We start from the raw sequence: 23,302 nt of genomic DNA, 5'->3' as shown, positions 1-23,302 counted from the left end.
TTAATTGTAAGATTTTTGATTGGTCTTTGTTGTCTTCGATTGTATTATAAAAACTCTAAAATGAAAAAAATTATATAATTAGTTTAAAAATAGCTTTAAGGTAACTGCTAATTTTTATATTAAGTCATTTAATATTTTCACGTTAAAAGCATCTCCGAAGCTTTGCTGTTTCATGCGGAAGCTTAAAAGCATCTTTGTCTTCGACCAAAAGCCTTCAGTTTAAGGCTTGTAACACACTGAATAATTTACGAAGCAAACTTCCCGTGGAAGGAGTTTTTGAATTAATTACCAATGATGTCGTGGTTTTGTAGTGGTAGCATCGATCTATTAGCGTGGGCTTGATTCTTGCGTGATGTTTGATTCTGTTTAGCTTACGTCGAAGAGAGGCTTAAACATGTTAATAATGTGTTGTACCTATTTCTTATTTTCATAACTGTCGAAAAGTATATTTTTTTATTATTATATAATTTATTTTTATCTAACAAAGTAACCTTAATGTATAATTTATCAAAATATAAAACGCTTCACAGCAGAGTGGAGACGTGTTTTATCTCAAAACATATAACGTACACTTAAATAATGCTTTGTAACATAAATATTTTCAATTCGTATGCAAAGTTTTGAAATTATTTTACCCTTTCGAATTTCGCTAATTCTCGTTTCAAGTACGAATTTGTTACTTATAAATCAATATCGAATTCAACCCTTTCGAAATATGTCTTTGATACTCCCTTAAAGGGCACATTCCGCCCTCTGATAATTCATTAATCACTGCAACTTATTAGCAGATAACGATTTTAAATTAATAATTTTTTGTGATTATGACGCTTAATATTTTAGCAAATATTAAAGCAAGTTCGTCGAAGTTTCAAATGTTGAATATTGATTAAATTTTATAAATATGTGAATCTGTAAGTATTTTTTTTACCAACTATAGTAGATATGAAGTATATTCGCTTTAAGATATGAAATTATTATTTCTTTCATAATACGTTTCCTTGTTTTGCGCCAATGCACAAAATTACAAAGAGGTTATCTTATTGTTTCAAAATCAGAACATAGATAAGTTATCTCGCGCCAATCACAATTATTATCGATAAAAAATAGTAAAGCGGTTTCGGTATGAGAACAATGAGGTGACGTAACTCGTTATCAGCCCATCATCGGCCGATAACAGCGCCCCGCCCACCGCCGCTGACCAATCGCGGCCGATCGATCGGTCAATACCGACTGACGGCCGACGAACGAACCGAAATACTCGTACATACCTCCAAATACCTATGCGAAGGTAAATACCACAGATAAAAAAATACTCATCCCTCTCAGTCAATATTTCGTCTTTTCCCAACCGTAGAACGACTTGTACGTGAACCATAGAGTCCACAGTCGCTGTCAAATGACTTGTCACTTTGTTTTTTATGCACTTATTGACAAAGGCATGATTCCTAGTTCCGAGATGTAAATATTCTCGCGATCATTGTGTAAACACGACGCAGTAAAAATCTTAGGACGTTTTCTTTATGGACCGAAAAAATGTCGGGGAGCGTAAATTAGTTGATAATTTGTGTGTGACTAAACTTTCGTTAAATGTAAGTCAAACAGCGCCTAAGCAAATGGAGACAGATGTCCACGATAGGCTCCATAGATATATAGGAGGTACCTACTACATGGTCGGGATATTTGCCTCCCCGGCATATGTAAATCTTGTATGCATAGTTTTTAATTAAACAAGAGATAAGCGGTGTTTCATTCCTTATTTGTCTTTTTTAGTATAGAGCCAGTGCATTGTAAACACTAGTCGAAGAGTAGAATCTTTGATTGTATACTCTGCGCCGTGCTCATATTTAAAGCTTTACCATCATTTCCATGTAATTTTACGACTGACAACTAAAAATTCAAATGTTTACAGAGCGTTGTTTAATCTGTCTAGTTTCGAAAGAAATTTCATTATGTGTGGTTTAATTGCTTCGCGATATTTAAATTTAGAATTGAGATTTAATCAAAATTCAGAGAGCGAGCGGTATTCGATCCCCGTATTAGTGGAGATTTGGCGCGGTATCGTCTAGAAATCAATCCATTCCGCCCCCTATTAAGCTTTAATCTTCGAAGGCTGGCTATAACTTAATCCGTGCTCGAGAAGCGGTATAAATAAGCAATAAACCGCTACAGGTGCTCCGAACAGTTCCTATTGAGCGAAGATTACATAGAGCAGAGATTATTTCGGGATTATTTTTGGGAGAGTTTTCGATCATGGGAAAACGACAAATGATCGCGTGCTTCGCGGTAATTGAGGCGAAGTTTTTTTCTATTGTGTTCCTCGTTTGTCTATCAGCTTGTCGTGTAAGTCGATAGTTTGTCCGAAGCGGGCGAGAGCTTCGTATTGCCTTTCGATCTTTTGTGCGGGCCCGGTGATACTGTCTCGTGTCGTGTCGCCTTCCTTCTGATACGGTTTGGGTATTTTGTTTATTTTACACAGGTATGATTGATAGTACTTTCCTTTTTAGATTTCATTTAAGCAATGACTTTGTGAATATATATTTATCTTCAATGAAACCTCTGCAGAGAATTTTAAAAGATTTGATCGGCGTTCCTTAATATTCTACATGCTCTTTTCGAAATTATTTGTCTTATAAGACAGACATCCGTTAAGTTGGGTAATCGATTGATTACTAGATATAAATAGGATTGTTCTTTAAAAAGTCTGTTTACGGTGTTTGCACAGGCGTGATTTTATGTCGCGACTGTCGGCCCGTTTGATGCGACTTGCCCTTTGATGGATCAAAGGCGCCGCCCATCGGTCGCCATATTGGTAAAAATAACACATTAAACTATTGAAAACATCGGTTGGACGTGTTTTAGCGGAGAGTTTAATGCGTTCGAGGCTATTTAGAAAAAACGTTAATTAGGTACACACACACATATGTATATGAGACGTTGTCAAAACTTTTAGGCTCCGTTTGAAAGGTGCATTTTTTGATGAAATCAGGATGTTCATAGTGCATACAAGATAAGGGAAATGGATTTGATGGATAATGGGGATAGATAGGATGGATAATTGATGCGTGTTTGTCTGTCTGTGCGGATGTTGACAGATTTCTTCCGGCAACTACGCGATACGTGGGAATGCGTCTTTTGTTTTAAACTTTGAGATTTATACAACATATTTCATTAAACTGATATTGAAGGGAAATTGTAAATTCATTATAGGTTTCGTCAATTCAAACTTAACTTTTTCATTCGATACATTTACAAGCCTAAGACAGTCATAAGACAATTGGTCCGGTATTTGGTATTTGTATCATTGTACATTATAGCGTAGAGTTAAAAGAAAATGTTAATACTTTCTTAACCAGCTCCGTGGCGAAGACGGCCACAGTAGAAATACTGAGACCAGGAAACCTAAGATTTCTTTTCTTTCAATTCGCATTAAAGTAAAAGCTGGTCAAACATTAAGACGTTCAAAGGAAAATAAAATGTACATATCTATATGTTTTACATTTTATTTAAAATAGTATTTAGGATTAGGCAGATTTTTCAGATTAGGTACCTACGCTGCAGCCTGTAATATTCCACTGCTTTTTTTTTTTATTATGTTATGGGCTTACTCTTGACCTCAGTCTAGCTCTAGAGCACAGACCAAGGTCCAAGATGGAGCGAGTTCGCCCAGAAGAAGCCTGTTCACTCGCGCTTTAAACATGTTCGGGTTGTATGAACTCGGAAATACAGACGCCGGCAGGCACTGCTGAGCATAAGCCTCTTTCCTTATATAGTAGAAGGATCAGAGCTTAATCCGCTACGCTGCTCCAATGCATTTTGGCGGATATATTCCCTAATATGAGTAATGATCGCTATCAGGTGTACATGATAACAACCGGGACCGATGGCTTAGCGTGCTCTCCGAGGCACGATGGGCAGACCCACAAATACTGCACAAACACCCAGACCATGGCAAACATCTCTATGGCCATTACAAATGTTTGTCATGTTCGGGGATCGAAACCGCAACCGCCAGCGTAACAGCCACAGACCAGTGCTGTGACCGTTGCACCAACGCGTAGATTAGGTACACATTATCAGATTTATTTTAGTTTCAATAGAATTTTAAGAATTTCAAACACTAATACTTCAAGTATAATTGTAAGATCGATTCAGAATGTCAGTACTACCCATTTTAACAGGAAGTAAAAAGTCCAACATGAAATAGAGAGTGTAACCTCTTGAAGCATAAATATTTTCGACATAAAACAATCAGGATGAGGTCGCCATGATTGAGATGTTGCGTTTGAAAACGAGACATATTAGACGCGTTGTTTGTCTTACTTTAAGAGATGTGTTTGTATGCTTTGAAGACTTCTTTCCTTGTACTTTTACTTATAAAAGTCACGATTGATGTTTACTTGGAAAACAATAAAATTTTAAATATATTATTACTATTATTACTTATAGATTGTAGTTACTCATTTTTAGTACAGGATTAGTTACATTACAATTATGTTAGTTAAATAAATCATGTCGAGTAATAATATAAATAATTTTTATTAATTTAATAAATGAATAAAAATATACTTGTGATATTTTGATGTGTAGGTATAGTTTACAAAAGCATTCTAATTTCTTGTCTAAAGAAAATTAATTTAGAAATAAAATGTTAGATATATATAGGTAGGTACGTAAGATAAGTTTTGTAATAAATAGCCTTATTGCGGCGTATTTATACACGGTAGTACTTAGTGATATAATTAGATATATAGTGATTCATAATTTATGAAATATCCAGCAGGTTCCGAGCCCACTGTTGCGAATCACAGCGAAAATAAATATCAAATCAAGATAATATTTAAAAGTTGATAATAATCAAATTTATTCACATTTAGCTCATAACTGCAACGTAATGTGTATTATTTATTCAGCGTCCTTTATATATTGTAACCTTCTGTTGAAATATTAAAATTGTTATAAACTTGTATTTGCTCTATACTCGTTTTATTGTACTTATGTATTATTTTTCTTGTACTTACTTTATAAATTTGTTTACGATGTTTAGGAATCAGAACTTTTAGAATTGTTTTATTTTAAAACTTGTCAACAATTATTATTGTCCAGTGATTACGTTAAATACTTATAAGTTTGGTCTATACATAATCATAGAAAAGTTGTTAAATCATGATAATGATTGCAATTAATTTTTGATTTTGGAATTGAAATTTTAAAATTATCTTCTGTGTAGTATACATTATACATGCTGTTTTATTTAATACATTAAAATCCTTTATCCACTAAAATCTCCCAACGCTGAGGAGGTCTACGGATTTTTTTTCCTTTTTCCCTCAAATATCGGTTGAAGTTGCGACAAGTCCCACAACTAACATCTCTCCGCTAAACGGTTCGAGATAAGGAATTTAGCGTTTCCCCCGTGTTTGGACAATTTATTGATACACAAATCGCTCCCTGAGAACATTTCGAACTTTTTTTAGCTTCCTGCTCCATCAGTGGGAAATATAAATAGAATTATCGGTATAATAATTGAGAGCTTAGATTAAGATTTTGATAATGTTTATTTTAATGTGTTAATTGATATCAATGATAGAGGGTAGTCACTTTCAGGTACAAATATTATAAAACTGAAGATTTTGGTTGAACTCGCTAATCTTAGGGGCTACTGGTTCGAACCGCAACATTATTTTAATGTAGTATCCAATTTATCGAGAACGTCTTTAGGTTATATACGCGACTGCTGAAAGAAGCGGATAATCAATGAAAAGTGTTGCAAAGGCAATGCCCGCAAGTAAAATTACAGACATACAAACAATGTATCAAATGGTTTCGTGCAAACGGAGCTGCGTTTGGAACCTTCCGACTTCAATCACATCGACAAGTAAGTAATACAACGTAAGTAGACGAAAAAAATTAACAAACGCACTAGTCGTCACTACGATTTTCGAGGTTTTCCCTCAATTTCTCTGGGATCCCATCATCAGATCCTGGTTTCCTTATCATGGACACTTGGGATATCTCCTTTCTAACAAAAAAGAATTATCAAAATTGGTCCATAAACGACGAAGTTATCCCCGAACATACATAAAAAAATGTATATGTATACGGTCGAATTAAGTAACCTCCTTCTTTTTGAGGTCGGTTAAAAAAGAAATTTTTACCGATAAGCTAAGACATTACTTAATGAATACTTTAAATAGAATCTCAATGCTACGATTCTTGTAATATCTAAACCTGAAATAGATTATATATAGCATACTTTCCCTTATCAGTCAAAGGTAGGGTCAGCAAACAGTACAGTTTGCTGGATTTAAATAAAGACTTCCATTGTTTTGCAATCAGTACACGTTTATTAATTTACTTTGCTTATTCGTGTTTCTTTATTATTTGTTGAATTGTGTATATTTGTGAAACATTACCGTCTGTGGTCAGTCATATTAAAAGCAGAGTTTAGTAGTTCCTACTGTAATTTATCTTTTAATTATAGTAATATAATATACTTCATTAGTTTGTTTGTTGTAATGATTAAGAGACGATTTAGTTGCTTTATTGTTTTAATTAAAGTGTTTTCGTTTTATATCACTCACTTAAATTATTATACATTTTTTATATAAATAGTTCTACTTTTCTTATTTTTTTTTCTTTCTACTTCTGTTCTAATTTTTCTTCGTTATAATTTATACCTCGTGTCATTAACTTGGTCTTCATCAGTTTCCTATTAACAATATGAAATATTTCGATTTTCTTAAATCTTTTTCCACAAGCTGGTGACTAGTGTTACATAGTTATAAAGAGACCATATTTCTTGAAGGTTCAGTACAAAGATACGGTATCCTCAGTCAAGGCTCGGTTGCCCAACGTGCAAACAAAACTAATCATCTCAAACACGGGGTGAACGGCCCTGATTACCTTATCAAGTTTATTAACACGTGCCTCTAGGCCTTCATACTGTATGAACATACTGTTGAAGTTTTAAATTAATTTTTAAGTTCTTTAATATAAAATAAATGCGTTTGATTTTAAAATTTCTTGATAAGACTAAAGAAACTATTATGCGGTCAAACTTAACAATTTTGGTGTTGTTTGTCACTCTATCTGACATATAAATCTTCCTGAATAACATTTGATACATATTGCTCAAACGTAATATCTAAAGCAAAGAAAGTCTGCGAACTTGTTGTTATTGTTGATATGATCAAAATAAACACATTTATCTCTATATTTATGACATTTATTTGGGTTATTCTAAAAATATAAAATTCTTTTTTCATTCGGCGTACGAGTTGATAAACGCGATGACCAATTTTCCAACACTCTCAAACATTTCTACTATGATAAGTGCCTATACTGTTAATCAATATAAATTAAATGAAATCATCACCCTTAATACATCCTGCCTCTTCTCCAAGGCGACAGGCGACGTGCTAACGAGAACAAAGGAATCGGCTCGCGTCTTGCATCGCAGATTAGTGCACTTGCTGTGTTAGAACGTGGATAATAACGTCTTAAAAGGTTATGAAATCTCGGTTTACTCGGAAAAGGCGTATTGAATTCGCTTACATGTTATTTAAATTAGTTCCTTTTGACGGACGTAACTTGATTATATTTAAATATTTTAATTAAATTTGCTATTTTATTGATATGCGTTGAGGTATTTATTTTATTTTATAATTACGTTTACTAATTTGCGGTATTTTATTGTCTATGGTTCGTGTTTAATGTTTCAAGCTAGACGGACGTTTTTAGTAGTTTGATGTCTTTCTTTGTCATTCATCGTCGCGTTATTCGATGCATTTTATATTAGACATTATAATATTACGATCATATGTTATCAGTCTGTTCACAACAAGGGCGTGTTTTTTCTCTCTAAATAAGAAAATGCTTACTAACCGACTTCCAAAAAAGGAGGAGGTTCTCAATTCGACTGTATTTTTTTTATGTATGTTACATCAGAACTTTTGACCGTGTGGACCGATTTCGACAAATTTTTTTAATCGAAAGGTGGTGTGTGTCAATTGGTCCCATTTAAATTTATTTGAGATCTAACAACTACTTTTCGAGTTATATCTAATAATGCGTTTTTACTTGACGCTTTTTTCGTCGACCTACGTTGTATTATACCGCATAACTTTCTACTGGATGTACCGATTTGGATAATTCTTTTTTGTTGGAAAGGGGATATCCCTAGTTTGGTACCATGATAAGGAAACCAGAATCTGATGATGGGATCCCAGAGAAATCGAGGGAAACTCTTGAAAATCTGCAATGACTTTTTACTGGGTGTACCGATTTTAATAATTTTTAATTTAATCGAAAGCTGGTGTGCAATTGGTCACATATAAATTTTATTGAGATCTGATAACTACTTTTTGAGTAATCTTTGATAACGCGTAGTTACTTGACTATTTTTTCGTCGATCTACGTTGTATTACTCGTCGATGTAATTGAAGTCGGTTTTTTTTTCGTTTGCGAGCAAACACAATTTTTTTTTAATCTGTCAACATCTTAGGGCGTGTTATGTCAATTGTTCAGCTTTTATATTTATAACGTGACATTTTACAGCCTATACTTTATCCAGATAAATATGATTTATGAAGTAGAATGAATTTAAGATTCGATTTAAAAAGAAACTCCGTTTAAAACTGGTTTCTTGTCAATTATTGTTATTCTCACCTGATCTCTCTCTTAATATCGTCATAGTCCCTCTGTGTGTCGAGTCTCGCCTCCAGCCTGGCTATGTGTTGTTTCTTTTCGTCCAGCCGCTCTTCTAGCCGCTGAAGCTGTTGCGCGTGCGCTTCTTGCAGCGCCGATAGCGACGCTTGGAGACGTCGCACGTCTTCCACTAGTTGAGCTATCTGTAATCAAGAGAATAACATTTTATTTGTTATTAGTTAGCTTTACCGTATAGTTTTGGTCATGAAGAGTTTTTGTGTTTATTGAATAAGTTGAAATAGATAAGCATTTTTTCTCATTGCTCAGTGTATTTGGTCTATATTTATGGATAATGTATAATGTAGTTATCTAACTATAAACGTATTATAAAAATCATCAAACAACCGAACAAATAAAAAGTTGACAATAAATAAGTTTTTATATCATTAGTGAACTTACTATAGTTACTTGTAATTGAAATACGAACGAGTTTATTAGTAATAGATTTTGTTAAGCAATAGTTGGGTACTATTCTAGAATCTTTTTATTTCTGTTCGAATAATATCCAAGAATATTTAATTAATGGGTATAAAGACGGGCAGAAAGTAATGAAAACGGCCGCGGTACATATAAAATAATTGTAGGTATTGTACATAATCTAATGGCATATAAACAATGAAAGTATCTCGATCACAAGTATATATTTTAATAAAACATTGGGTAAGCTTTTTTACATCGTTTTTTAATTCTGAATGTCATTCAATAACGTTATTATATACGCGGTTATATATCAAAATAATTAAATCGTAAAACTCCAGTAATTACATTATAAAAAAAAAATCTTTAATTACATCGCTGCGTCAAAAAAGATACAAGATAAAGATGATTGGTTTACATTGGAATTATTTTATGATCTAGCTGTACCTTGAAATACGGTCTTGATATTTGATTGGTGTATACTATTGCGGTTATTATCAGTTATCAGAAGAGATTACGAATTGATGTTTATTCCTTATCTGTAAGTTTTTTATTATGTGGTTTTCCGTGTCAAATAAATTGTTAATTGTTTGAATTACGTTATGTCCTTAGATACTGCGCTGTTTCATTCGCTTTCAGTTTTGATACGTATAGATTGGTTGACGAGTTTACTTTGTGGATTGTAATTTTTAGTATTAGGGTCGGACACACTTGCGATATTTCTGGTGTCACAAGTGTCCATAGTTTACTGTAACCACTAATGATCAGGCGGACTATAAGTTTGTTAACCACTGTAATGTTAAGACATAATTAAAATGTCCGTACAGGTTTTCTAGAAATCGACTTACTGGATTTTAAGATTAGTGAATTAAAAAAGAAATTGGCTATGATCAAGCAACACAAAGGTAGTGTCTTGCGTATGTGCAATATTTAATGTCACTTTCCATACGTAGATACTAAATCGACGTTGAAAACTATCAAAAACTCATTTCTTATACTAGCATATATTTTTTTATCTTTATTGAAGTAAAATTTCTCTACGTACTCTTGACTTGGGGAGTAAGCTGGTGAATGAGTGATGAGAGCGTTACGAAAAGTGTGATAGGGCGAGGCGAATGGAAGTTGAGAAGGAGTTACGTACGTATACTGTAGGGTCAACTAAAAAAGGTTTATTGTGTGCATATTCGTTTTTTGTGGTATTATTTATTTCTTTTATAAGAGGTATTTAGTAAGAATTTAATTTTTGTGTATTGCGCTCTTTCCAGTTTACAATAATACTTATTTTATTGTTATGGTATCAAAATTAAACCAAAATTAACTGATACAGATACGTAGGCCGAAGACAGGCAGTAGCGTCTTCAGTGCGATAAAGCCAGCCCTGCGGTCACCAACCCGCCTGCCCAGTGTGGTGACTATGAGCAAAATACATGAGTTCTTGGGGAGGCCTATGTCCAGCAGTGGACTACGGATAGGCTGAAGTGATGATGATGATGAGTGATAACTGGTACAAACTTACATCTGTTGTAGGTAACTACAGAATAAATTTCATCTGTCCTCTTAAGTATAGTCTATCAACATCCTAAACTAATCCGTATCCGTTTGCTCCACTTTTTTTAGCTTTGAACAAATTTCACGATGTATTCCTTATAAAATACATTTATTTGTTTGTTAAGATAACAACAAAATAGTTTCAAAATTATATTTTTAATAATATTAAATATATATTTTAAGTTAACCACTGTCCTGCTCATATCTTGATTTATCATCAAGATTTGAATTCTTAGAACATTTCTGTAAAAGCTGAATCACTTGCTTCGATTCAGTTTCACAAAGACGACCTTCGCACCGACCGTGTAGATCCCTATCTCGATGCAACGGAAATCCTACTACTTCCTTCTATGCTAATCAATGAAGGCTGATATTATTAGTATTGTTTAAGAAAATGATAAAATTATACCAGTAATGACGAAACCATTTATATTTATTGATGATATATTTAAATTTTAAATGGAAAATGTAAATAAAAAAGGAAATATAATTCCATGAAATGACGGCGAAAAGGAACGAAACAACAGATTGAATTGAGATTTTGTTTTATAATAGAGATGCTTTTAGCGGTGAGTTTAATTTTTTGAAATATAATTTTATGGAAAAAATATATTTATATCGTCGTCATATTTTAAATCTATTTAAATATAATTTTTTAAATATTTTTTTATAAACCGATTTAATATAATTTTCTTGCTTTATTATATTTGATTTTTATTTTTTTATAAAAAGGTATTTTGTGTTAGACGTATATCGAATTTAATTCCACGCATAAACTTTATTATGTACATAAAAACACACACATGAGTTACTTTTATGCAAAGTTACATATTGCGTATAAAAACCATTGCTCATAATGCAAACATTTTATTAACATTTAGTGAAACAATAAAATTTTTCAAACGTATTTACTTTGAACATAATTAGGATAATACTATTGATGATAGAATGAAGTAAAGTCGACCTTTTGATGTGAAAAATATAGTTTATTTTAAATTGAAAGATATTATTCTTATAAAAATGAGGTTTTTATTATAGACGCTAAAGTATCAGAGAGTATTTTCTTGATTAAAAGTAATTTATCGTGAACCTTCTTGCGATTGGGTAGAAGTTAGAATCGCTTGGATGTCTGTGTGTATTCTAGCGTATCAGTGAAATACTTTAGTTATTACAGAGCAAACATCGTTATTGACAAGACCTTGAGCGTTCGACATAGAGACGAACGAAAAAACAAGACAGGTATTCGGTTCACTGAATGTGAACATTTAATTAAATTATTATCATATTGTTTTCGATTGAGTATGGTACTTAATCGAAAACAATAATTTTTGCACTTGAATTGATTTTTCGAAAGACTTCAAAAAAGGAGGAAGTTACTCAATGTATATATATAGTTATATATGTTCGGGGATAACTTCGTCGTTTATGAACTGATTTTGATAATAATTTTTTTGTTGGAGGTTTGTATCCCAAGGGTGGCACCATGAATAGGAAACCAGGTCTGATGATGGAAATCCAGAAAAATCAAGGGGAACCCTCAAAAATCGTAGTGACGACTAGTGCGTTTGTTAATTTTTTTCGTCTACTTACGTTGTATTACGTGTCAATGTAATTGAAGTCGGCTTTTTTCGTTTGCTAGCAAACACAATTATTAAACAGTCATGTAATATGAATGTAACAGTAGAAATTTTGACGCATAGCTTGGATTGTCATAAATCTTTTTTAAGCAGAGTAGTTTGAATAGAGTGGAATGTAAGAGTAGTAGTGGATTTATTAGGTAAAGAACTTATTAAAACTTTTATAGTTACGCAATTAATTAATTAAATATTTTATACAAATAAATATCATACAATATTCTACATAGGATGTAACCGTTCAATTTTAAAATCGTAAAGAATCACGAATCAGAGTCTCGTAGCAATAAAAGTTATATTTATCAAATAATATGAACGTTATTCACGCTTGACTCACTCTATACATTTTTTGATGCGGTTATTATTTTATAAAATTAAAATATATCAGGCAGATTAAACATGGATAAGTAGTTGATTTATATTATTTATTTTATATACGATTTCGGAATTATACGTTTAATTATGAATTATGTTATGGCCTTGAATCAAATTCATGTAAAAATAGTTCATATAATTCTTAATATCATAGTTAATGTAACTATTCTTAATATTTATAAAGATGAATCATAATTTCACGTTTAACAGATCATCGCTTGAGAAGGGTTTGATAGATTTCGCTAATTTTTTTTGTTACGTTCAGTATTCCCTGTGAGCAAATGTATTTTTATGCATCAATGATAATTGAAAGTTACTTAAAATAATAATGTATTTAAAATTTCTATCAGATTCACGACCAGATTTTCGAGTAGGTACTGATCGAATCGGATAATCAATGCGATGTTATTAACATAGAAAACATTGTTACTTTACGTTTTTAAAATGCTTTTTCGCATCTATATTAGTAAGTACAACAGTACAAAGTAGGTGCGCCATCATAATCATCTAACCTAACCTAACCTAACTCTATTGAGCAGTTTTACTTGTACAATTACCGATCATTTGGGAATTTTAGAACTAAATGTAATTTATGTATTATTGTTTGTTTTACGTATTAAGATAGTCTGTTACGAAAAAAATCTTAAATCGTCTGCAGCGAACACAGAAAACATTTCCGCTTGTTTCCTAACTACACCATCCCCTTAGTTCCAGTTAACAACGGTTAGAATAGCCGTCCTGTAAACACCTATTTGCCCATTCAAATACTAGACATAAAAAGTATTAGCCGAAACGAAATTTCCCGGGACAGAACCGCGAGTAATTATTGTCTTAATTCGGCTCTGCGCTGACCGCTATTACGTGATGATTTGAATCAAAAGCAGCAGCGGGTTAGACTGATATAGATACAAAATCGACAAAATGACAAAATCGTATATACAAAAATAGTTTGTTTTCTGAATTACTTTACATGTAGAGGTTTTAATATTTTGTTTTTACTTTTTAACCGACTTCCAAAAAAGGAGGAGGTTCTCAATTCGACTGTTTTTTAATGTATATTAGTTACTTCAGAACTTTTGACTGGGTGGACTGATTTCGACATTTTTTTTTTAAATCGAAAGGTGGTGTGTGTTATTTGGTCCCACTCAAATTTATTTGAGATCTAACAACAACTTTTCGAGTTATATCTAATAATGCATTTTTACTAGACTATTTTTTCGTCGACCTACGTTGTATTATACCGCATAACTTTTTACTGGGTGTACCGATTTTGATGATTTTTAATTTAGTCGAAAGCTGGTGTTTATTTTGTGGTCATATTTAAATTTCATCGAGATCTGATAACAATTTTTTGAGTAACCTTTGATAACGCGTAGTTACTTGACTATTTTTTCGCCGATCTACGTTACGTTACGTTACTCGTCGATGTAATTAATGGAAGTCGGTTTTTTTTTCGTTTGCGAGCAAATACAATTATTTATTAATAATATTCTACGTTCAAAATAATTAAATTTATTGATAATGTGCATCAGGCAGGATGAATATGTAAATTATCTTTATATAACGCGCAATATATTACTAATGAATATTTCAAAATAGTTCTCACTTCTAACTTACACCATCCGATGGTTTCTTCTGAAGGGTTAAAGGGTAACCCTCGACAATTACCTACAATCATTACTATGGACAATTATGTTTTCGGCCATCACAGTTACACGTTTTTATTGGAGGCCGGTTTTTAGTTTAATTGCTGTCTTTTTGGACCTCCGTGTGATTACACTACAAGGTTCCTGTGACCAACGGCCCATGATCGCCAGGTTTGATGGAGACAACCCTAATGCTGATTACATGTCATTAAACTTGCTTTGTCATTAGAAACAAAATATTTAAAACTTTTTCTATAGAGAGATTTTCACTGAGATAGTATTTTTCCTGAATGTTCCTGTAGTTTAAGAAATTGTTTATATTATAATATTTTTGTCCATCTCTAAATTAAATTCAATAAAATGTTCGTAAAGAAAATCGTTACGGAGAAGCTTGCTCCGTTGCTAACTACATAAAACTCTCTTTTTATCCGTATAATAAATACTGTAGAAGTTTTCCGTGCGTGCGTTTAAAGCGTTTTAAACAAAGGTCCTTTTGTGTATTCAATTGTTTAGTTACTAAATGCAAAATACTAAGGCCAAGCTATAAATTGTCGTGACATCTCCGGCTCGTTATCGTGTCGGCCACGTGTCGCCTTTCAATCGTACCAAACACACCTGGAGAATATAACGCATTATGGACCCTAATGCTTTATAATAGAGCCATTTATTAAACGAACGATTTAAGCACTTTGCTTGACACCGATTATGTGCCTAGGATATCTGGATTACCCCGTAACATCTATCACCCTAAGCTGACGCCGATATCACACTTCTGACAACTTACGAATGACTTTATTTCGAAAACGCATTATGTCTAAGATAAGTTAATATTCAATAAATTATATTTTAATTAACTTAAGTATAATTTAACATGTGTAAAATAGTAGACATTTCGGTAACGCTAATTGCGTCGTAAGAATAAGATAACGATGATTTTAGAACGTCACTTAGTGCTCATTTTTGAAACCGTCATAAAATAAAAAAATATATAAAGAGTCGAAGTCGGAGGCGATCTTCATCGAGATATTAATATTGCATCCGCAATATCAGCGTCCGAGCGATCATTTGCTTGTTTTTCCGATTTCTGTCATTTAGCGCGATCTCTCGCATTCGAGATTAGCAGCCGAATAGCGATCGTGGATTATGTTCTAATGAGAAATGTCGGACAACAATTCCGGCCGACGCGAGCAACAAAAAGTATCATACCAATCATTTTCGAGCAAACAAAAATATCAAAACTTTCCACATTCAGACGTTTCCATATTAACACTCGCATCAAAAGAAAAAGAACGCGATCAGAAACCCGGGGAATGTGGTCGGACGTCGATGCCAATAGACAGGAAATCTAATAAAGTAACAAAACTCATCTGATTCGGCCCCTGACAATCCATCGTCATAAATTTGTACAGGTCTCACAAAAGAAGTGATGAAAGACAAGTGGGCGAATAAAAAACGCATACTACGCCATTTTGCCGTCACAAAGTGGAATCCATGTCGGCGATCTGTCAAACTGGTCAAATATGAGCGAATTGGCGGGCAACCGTTATTAGCCGGCGAAATTTGATCGGCTCGTCGTCCCGTGCGCAGCCAGGGCATCGAACCCCATCTCGAATTCGGCCTCCGAAATCTGCCGAGCGGTACCAACTGTTAAAAGCAAAAAGACGCTCGAGTAGCTTCTACAGGCGGAAAGTTGAAGTTTTCCTTTTTCCACATCTATCACAGTGTATAGTTTGAAGCGAGTTTCATTTCGGGGAAAAATGATAAATGACGTGAATGATTGAACAGCCGGACACGAGTTTCGAATCTCGAAAAGAGATTTCGGTGGATCCATTTTACATTTCATTCGAATTATGGACGGGCTCGCGGACTGACAGCGCTGCAACTATACGAATTAAATTGCAAAAATTTATTAGCCATTTAGTGGATTGTCACGACATCGGCAACATTCCATAAATATTCACAACAATTGTCGCGGTGCTTTTACAAAAGCCGGTGTGATTGACAGCAGACGTCACGACTATCAATCAACTATGCGTGATCGGAAAGCATCGTGTGATAAAAATTAGCCGACACGGGTCTCTCGCGCGCTTCTCATATTGAGTCGGCACAAAGCACACAATCCGATGACGATTTTTGTTTTCGAATTTCGAAAATATACTGTCATATTTGACATTGACATCGAAATCGGCGAGAAGTTTGTCTATGCACTTTTGATGTCGCTCAGATTTCGTGTTTGAAAGGCATTGACAAGCCATTAGTAGTAGGTTCTGCGATTAGTTTCCATCGTTGACGGCTCTTTGATTTTTTGGTTCGCCTGTTGTTTTCGACATGATCCGATACGAAAATCGAGCTTTCATAGACAGCCGGAATGCAATTGTCTGTAGTTTTGAGGCAGACAACAAAATGAAGCAATTATAAGTTGTGGAACCTCATTTATTGCCTGTCTATCGTTTCTGTTATAAAACCAAATGGAAAACTAAGTTTTCCTCGTTGTGGCTATAATTTCTCATTATGGGAAGTCGCGTCGTGTGTGCACAGTGGCGGTTAAGTTGTATAAGTGTATCAAAATTACGTTACAAATATATCATTGCAAAGATAGAAAGAAAACATTTTTGTACTTCTGCGACTACCCTCATATATTAGTAGTGGGTGATCATTACGTAGTAAATAGGATGATAAACAACCTCAGAAGGCTCCTATTTGGTCAGTTACAGACCTCTTAACACGTCAGCGGTCGCACGCGAGTGCAGCACGCTAGTATTGAGGTTGTTAAAACTAAAGAATTTTCGCAAAGTTTTTATTCTTTCACGTTTTCAGAGCACATTCATCATTTGCGCGAGCAGCACAAGGGTGTTTTCGCAAAGATATCTGGTCTAGATTATTTTGAGTAACGGCGATGGGGAAAAAGTACTGCGGACTATAAAATATTGTTTTGTTGGGGTAATTAAAAGGTGCACGGTATAGCGCACTCGATTTATTTTGATAATTACATGTTTAGCCAGTATTAATCGTAGTACAAACTGAAGTATAAGAATTTATATCGTTAATTATTTAAAAATGTATGTGACATTGTTTGATCGACAGTAAAAACAAACGATCCCAGCTAATTGTTCGAATACGTTATTAAACTTGTTTTTCTGGTAACATTAGTATTGTAGGACTTTTCATTTATTATGATATTTCCAGAAGCAATCTGGGGTGTTATAAAAAGCATACCAGACGACTTGGTATTAAAATCGATGTATAAATAAGTGTAAATAAAGTTATTCGAAACATCCTCACAGTATTTATTATTGTAGAGTTAAGCACGAAGCGGCTACAAACAGCTGATTCGGTCGCTCCGTCCGGGATTGCAATCTAGGTAATTATATTAATTTAGTTTTGGATTTATCGCTCCACTGCTATCGAAATTCAGGCCAATTCGTGGATAGAAGTCTAACTAATGTTACTTGCGACTATATCTGACATTCCTATAGCATTGACCTTTGAAACGTTAATTTTGTAGTATTAAAACAAAAAAATATACCATTCATACCTTAATTTCAAACAAAATATATCAATTTAAATAAGTTTGTTTCTAAAATGTTGATGTGTATTCATCTTGCAATCGATCGATGATCACTTATTCACATTGCAAGATAATCGTCAAAAATTTTACGATTTATATAGGAAACTAGCTGTGCCCGCGACTTTGTCCGCGTGGAATTTAACAAATAAGTTTTTGTTCAGTTCGCAGAGTTATAAGATAAATAAATTTCTAAAACAAAAGCAGCCTAAATCGGTTCAGCCGTTTCAGAGATTAACAGGAACAAACAGACAGATAGACAAAAATCGTAAAAAATGTTATTTTTGTATATGCACCGTGTTATACACCCATATGCATTTAATTAAAAGCGGTTATTTAATATTATAAACAGATATTTCGATTATATTTATTTGTATAGATTATAGTAGATGTTACACAAAATATCCGCAAATTCAAGTACTTCTTATGGGTCCCTGATCCCGAAGGACGTAAGCGACCCGTTCCAGAGATTGGATCATCTCGACGACAGGCGATACGTGAAGGTATTCAGATCACGAGGAAGTTCACAAAACATTCCGCCGTCGACTTGAGTTGTTAAGTTGTTGCCGTATTTTTCCAGTTTTAACTTGATTTCCGAAACAAGGGTTCGTTTTGATTGGTTAATTTTCGGAAAGGTTTCGAAGGAATTAGCGGAGATTATTTATTTTGCTCATAGGATTTTATATTGAAAATAGTGATGTTCTTACAAATCATCTAATATTATCGTAAGGTCTAACCACTTATTATTTATTATTAATACATATTCAGTCACCAAACGTCTCTCCTCTAGAAACATTTTTATAATACACTACAATCATAAAGGTTGAAAAAACTCTTTATTCTGACTAGAAATAATCTAATGGTTCTTATCAGATGGCTTCAAATATTTGGTTAATTCCGAATTTAATTATTTATTAAGCATATGTTACACATATTTATCAATAAAATGAATATAAGACAATTCTAGGTCATATTTTAAAGATATGACAACATAAAATTTTAGTATAATTACAAATGAAGCTTCAAATAAAACGGAAGGAAAAAGCGACACAATTCGATATTAGTAATTAGTCGGACTTTTCTAATTAGACTGAACAAATAGACGAAATAAAGCATTAAGGAGTTGTGCAAATAGTATGAAGAAGGGGAGTCGATCAAGCACCTACAACTTCTAGATGTGGCTGCTTGAAATACGAAGACAATGTACTATTATATGTCATGTCATCATTTTTATAATTTTTGTGTAAGTGGATGGATGTTCTAAAACGTATAATTATATTTATTATATACATACTTATGTGTCGAAATAAGCAATCTTGTGTTTGACAACTATAAAGTACAATAACAAATTTGACAAACTTTAGCTAAAATAAAAAATAAAAAAAAAATTAACGTCGGTATATAATAATAATAATAACAATAAACTCTCAATGAATCTGTTAAGCGCGTTATACAGAGAAAACTTTGCTCATGGCTCATCTATGGGCTGTACCTATGTCCTTGTAAACACCCGTATGCAAGCTTCGTAAGCAAATAATATGACAAGATAAAGAGAATGGAAAACGATATTACGCTATACGGAACATTCAATTAAACGTGAAGCAAAGCTATGGCGAGATATGCTTCATGGACTTACATACCTATATCTAGTAATTGTCCTGAGAAGTTAGGGTTTTTTCGATATCGTAAAGAAAAATGCCAATTTTCTGTAATCTATAAATATTAGTTCAACGTTTGAGAACCTCTAACTCATTTGGAGTAACTAAAGGCCGTTTACCTAACTAGAATTTAATTGATACAGAAAACAGAGTTGTTAACTTACCAGAGAGGCAATGCTCCTGTAACTAACCTAAAAATAGTTTAATAACAATCTTATTAACAATTCTTTCCCCGAGATTCCTGGCTTGCTTGATTGGATAGAGCTCGCACTTACGACCAATTAGCTCTAAGTATAAACAGTTCCTAATGACTGAAACAAAATGGCACTCGAATTATGAGACGTGGGTTTTAAAGGATATTAAGGTTGTATGCGATATAATTGCGGCTAGAAAGAGACCGCCGTCATAGTTGTTATCATTCCGGGCCGGCCGCGGATTCTCAGCGCATGTTGACACTCGCGTCGCCGAGGCGCGCCGTCCTATGAGCAAATCATTTTTTCATACGAATTCCCATCTGATCGCTTCGTAATTATAAATAAAATTGACATTAATTACTTGTGCGCCTTCGAAGTAGGTTAGCAATTTCTAGAAATAATTCCCTTAACATGTAATGTAACTGCTTTTTTCTTTTGTGCAATAAAATTACCATTGTCTTGGCTGCCGCTATTTATCTATAACTATAAAAAAAATTACAAACAGCTGCTCTTCTGATTAATTACGAAATGAATACGAATGCTTATTTGCACTTAAACTAAACTAACAAAGTTCAAAATATTGAGAAAAAGAGTCGGTCGTTAATAGAGCTGATTACGATTCTGTATGTTCGCGGTCGAGCCAGTCGAGCGAGAAGCCTGCAGCAAACACAACAGTTACAGACGAGACACACATTAAAAAATCAATACTAGAACAGAACACGCTCACAATTAAGACGCATCCCTCAAACGTCATAGCACCCTTGCTCTAAACAGCGAAATAACGGTCGCAAGACTGAGCACTGGTCTTGAGTCGATGGCGGAGAGTTCAGAATCGAGCGGCGATCGGTTCGCCACACGCAGCGCTCATAAGAATGATCCCGCAGGAGCGCCGCCCGTGGCGACACTCGCAAAAATCAACAAGGAACTTATTGTATCGCAACAAAAACCAGAATCGAATGGCGTCGGTCGCATCGCGAGTAAATGCGGTAAAGAATTATCCCGCTAGCAAAAATGTATACCCGGCTGGGGTAGCGGGCACTTTGGGCAATATGCAAAAGTCGGGGAGGCGGCGGGGGAGATGTCGTGATTAGGCCGTGTGTGACGATGCGCATCTTATGCCCGCATTACCCTTTCGTTTTCCTTCCGATAGCTGCCTTTGTGGGGCGGTCTTTACTTATCTGTATAAAAAGTAGATCATACGATACCAATTTTCTTCTACTCTTTTACATGATCTCTGTGCGTTCTGATCTCTTGGCACGTGGTATTACTTTCACGTCAAAGTTTATCGGTGAACTGTTATATCGACTTGTTGTGACTAAAAACGGTACAACGCCACCGGATAGACGGTGTCGTGAGAACATTAGACGCGATAAAGTTTAGGTGTCAAATAGATATTACCGTCGGTCTCGACTTACGAAGTTTTTGCTCGAACAAAGTTACAGACACCGGCACAATCGACTCAATGTAATCCCCATTAGCAAAATAAACTACATTCGCTAAGGGCGGACTCGTTAACACACTTTCCAAGTTTCCCATCGAAAACTACCCCGTTTAGATTTCCAAATACGTTCGCCGAGGACAAACTAATAAACGTAAATGTTTAATATTCTACCAAATCTTCGCTCCCTTTGCTCTAAATTTCAATACGAGCTTAAGTAATATCGAATTCTGGAACCGCATTCGGTTTGACAAAGTCGTAAAAGACGGCCGAATTTTTGGCGAATGGGACCTTTTCGCCCCGAGTCGCTCAAGAGCCTGATACAGACGTTATGGACGATTCGGAGAGTGATTTCCCTTGAAACCAATGTAGCATATAAATACCATTATTCTGAAACAATACACATTTTCGCCCCCGTCGTGTTGTTTTGAAGAAACTTCAAATGCCTCATGAATATTCGAATTCTCTGCCGCGTATCGATTTTTTATACTCAGACATGCACACATAAGTACACAAAAAACCTAAAAAAAAACTACAAATATTTATTTGATCAGGTAATAAATTTGTCGATGTAAGTCGAAAAAGTAATTTTTCGACAGTACATATTTAAAGCGATAACTCCTCGATACCGTCTTCTCCCGCACTCACACATCGGTATCTAATGAAATCAGACATCCCGGCGCAATTGTAGATTCAATTAGTACACAGCAGTTGCCATTCTTATCGGTGGAGACGATTTTACGAACGAATTAATCCAAAAACATACGATCCTATCTCCCCCACCTCCCCTGTCTTCACGAGCGCGAGCATCTACACGTATCGTATTGATGTTCATTGTATTTGTCGAGTGTAATTAAGTACATACAAATAAGATGTTGACGACTTCGAGCACTTTCCTTTAATCCATTAGATAATTTCATACGGAAAGATAATCAAATTTCGTAAAATACGTTTTCGTAAACGCAATGAATTCACAATTTATATTTTGAAATTCGATTGTTAGCTAATTCTTAATCTAAACAAATTCGATCAAACGACACGATACAAAAGCATAAAGAACAATTTAATTTTCGAATATTCGAAAATAGAATTATGTTAACAATTTAATTGTCAGAAGTCGATCCCTAATCTAAATAAAATCGATTGAACGACTCAATAGAGTATTCTAAATGTCGTAAACAATCATAACACGGCAGCGTGGCCGATCGGTAATCGTCGATAGTCGAGGGGAGCAAAAGTATTTTTTATTATTGATCATGATCATTGATCACGCCTCGATATTGTTGATTATTGATAGATTGATATTAATGCGTACACTGTTGTGGGGTCGCGGTTTTTTTTTATAGCACAATCGACGAAACCACAATTGGATATTGTAATTCCATTGTACTCGATTATATTGTGATTTTGTTGTCGAGTTTTATTTGTATTTTTTTTTTCGTCTGTTTATTCAATGTTTGATTCGGTAAGGGTGATTTGGTACGTTCGGAAATTTGGAGTGATTAATATTTTGTTTAAACAAACGAATTTCGTACGTTTCATTTTTATTGGTGTATCTATTAAATTTTATGTGTTCTATTAATTGGTTCGCAAATTTAAATGTTTTTTATATATTTTTTTGTGTAATCAACTTTTTATTTGTAGCATAATTATAAGGTTCACCTCAGTTACAAGATTGCCTATTAAGGAATAAATTATTTTATATAGAAAGTGATGTGTCAAACCGAGAGTACTCTCATAAAGAAGTCAGAGTACAAATTTACGTCAATATAAATATATAATAAAACGCTCGAGTGATTCTTTCATATAGGGAGTGACAATTCCGCTTTCGATCGCGTGAAATTAATATACAATATGAGTGCCTTCCTCGCTCCCGCACGGAATCGACACCACAATATTCCAAACAGCCATAAGATCGCCCCGAGCCACCCCGGGGAGGCAGTTTGTTATATCCGAACGTCTTCACGATTGAAACCAATTGTTAATTGAGCCATATCTATGAAAATTGCGTCTCCGAGTCGATCCTTATCGGCATACCGTCAAATTTATTACAATACTATAAACGGAAGAGATTTTTGTTTTACGATTCAATTAAATTCGCTTTAATCTATAATCGGTTCG

General features: G+C 34.1%; 1 protein-coding gene across 1 annotated transcript in view; it reads right to left on the bottom strand.

Moving 5' to 3' along the window:
* Positions 1–23,302, bottom strand: part of LOC123663772 (homeobox protein cut) — a 158,154-nt gene that overhangs the window by 21,179 nt on the left and 113,673 nt on the right. The window contains exon 4 of the mRNA XM_045598438.1: positions 8,668–8,849. Within this exon, the coding sequence (XP_045454394.1) occupies positions 8,668–8,849 (182 nt within the window). The remainder of the gene's footprint in view (positions 1–8,667; positions 8,850–23,302) is intronic.

Source organism: Melitaea cinxia, chromosome 20, assembly GCF_905220565.1.
Source record: "Melitaea cinxia chromosome 20, ilMelCinx1.1, whole genome shotgun sequence".
Classification (NCBI taxonomy): Eukaryota; Metazoa; Arthropoda; class Insecta; order Lepidoptera; family Nymphalidae; genus Melitaea; species Melitaea cinxia.
The sequence above is the reverse complement of the archived record's forward strand: the minus strand, read 5'-3'. Positions and strand labels throughout refer to the sequence as shown.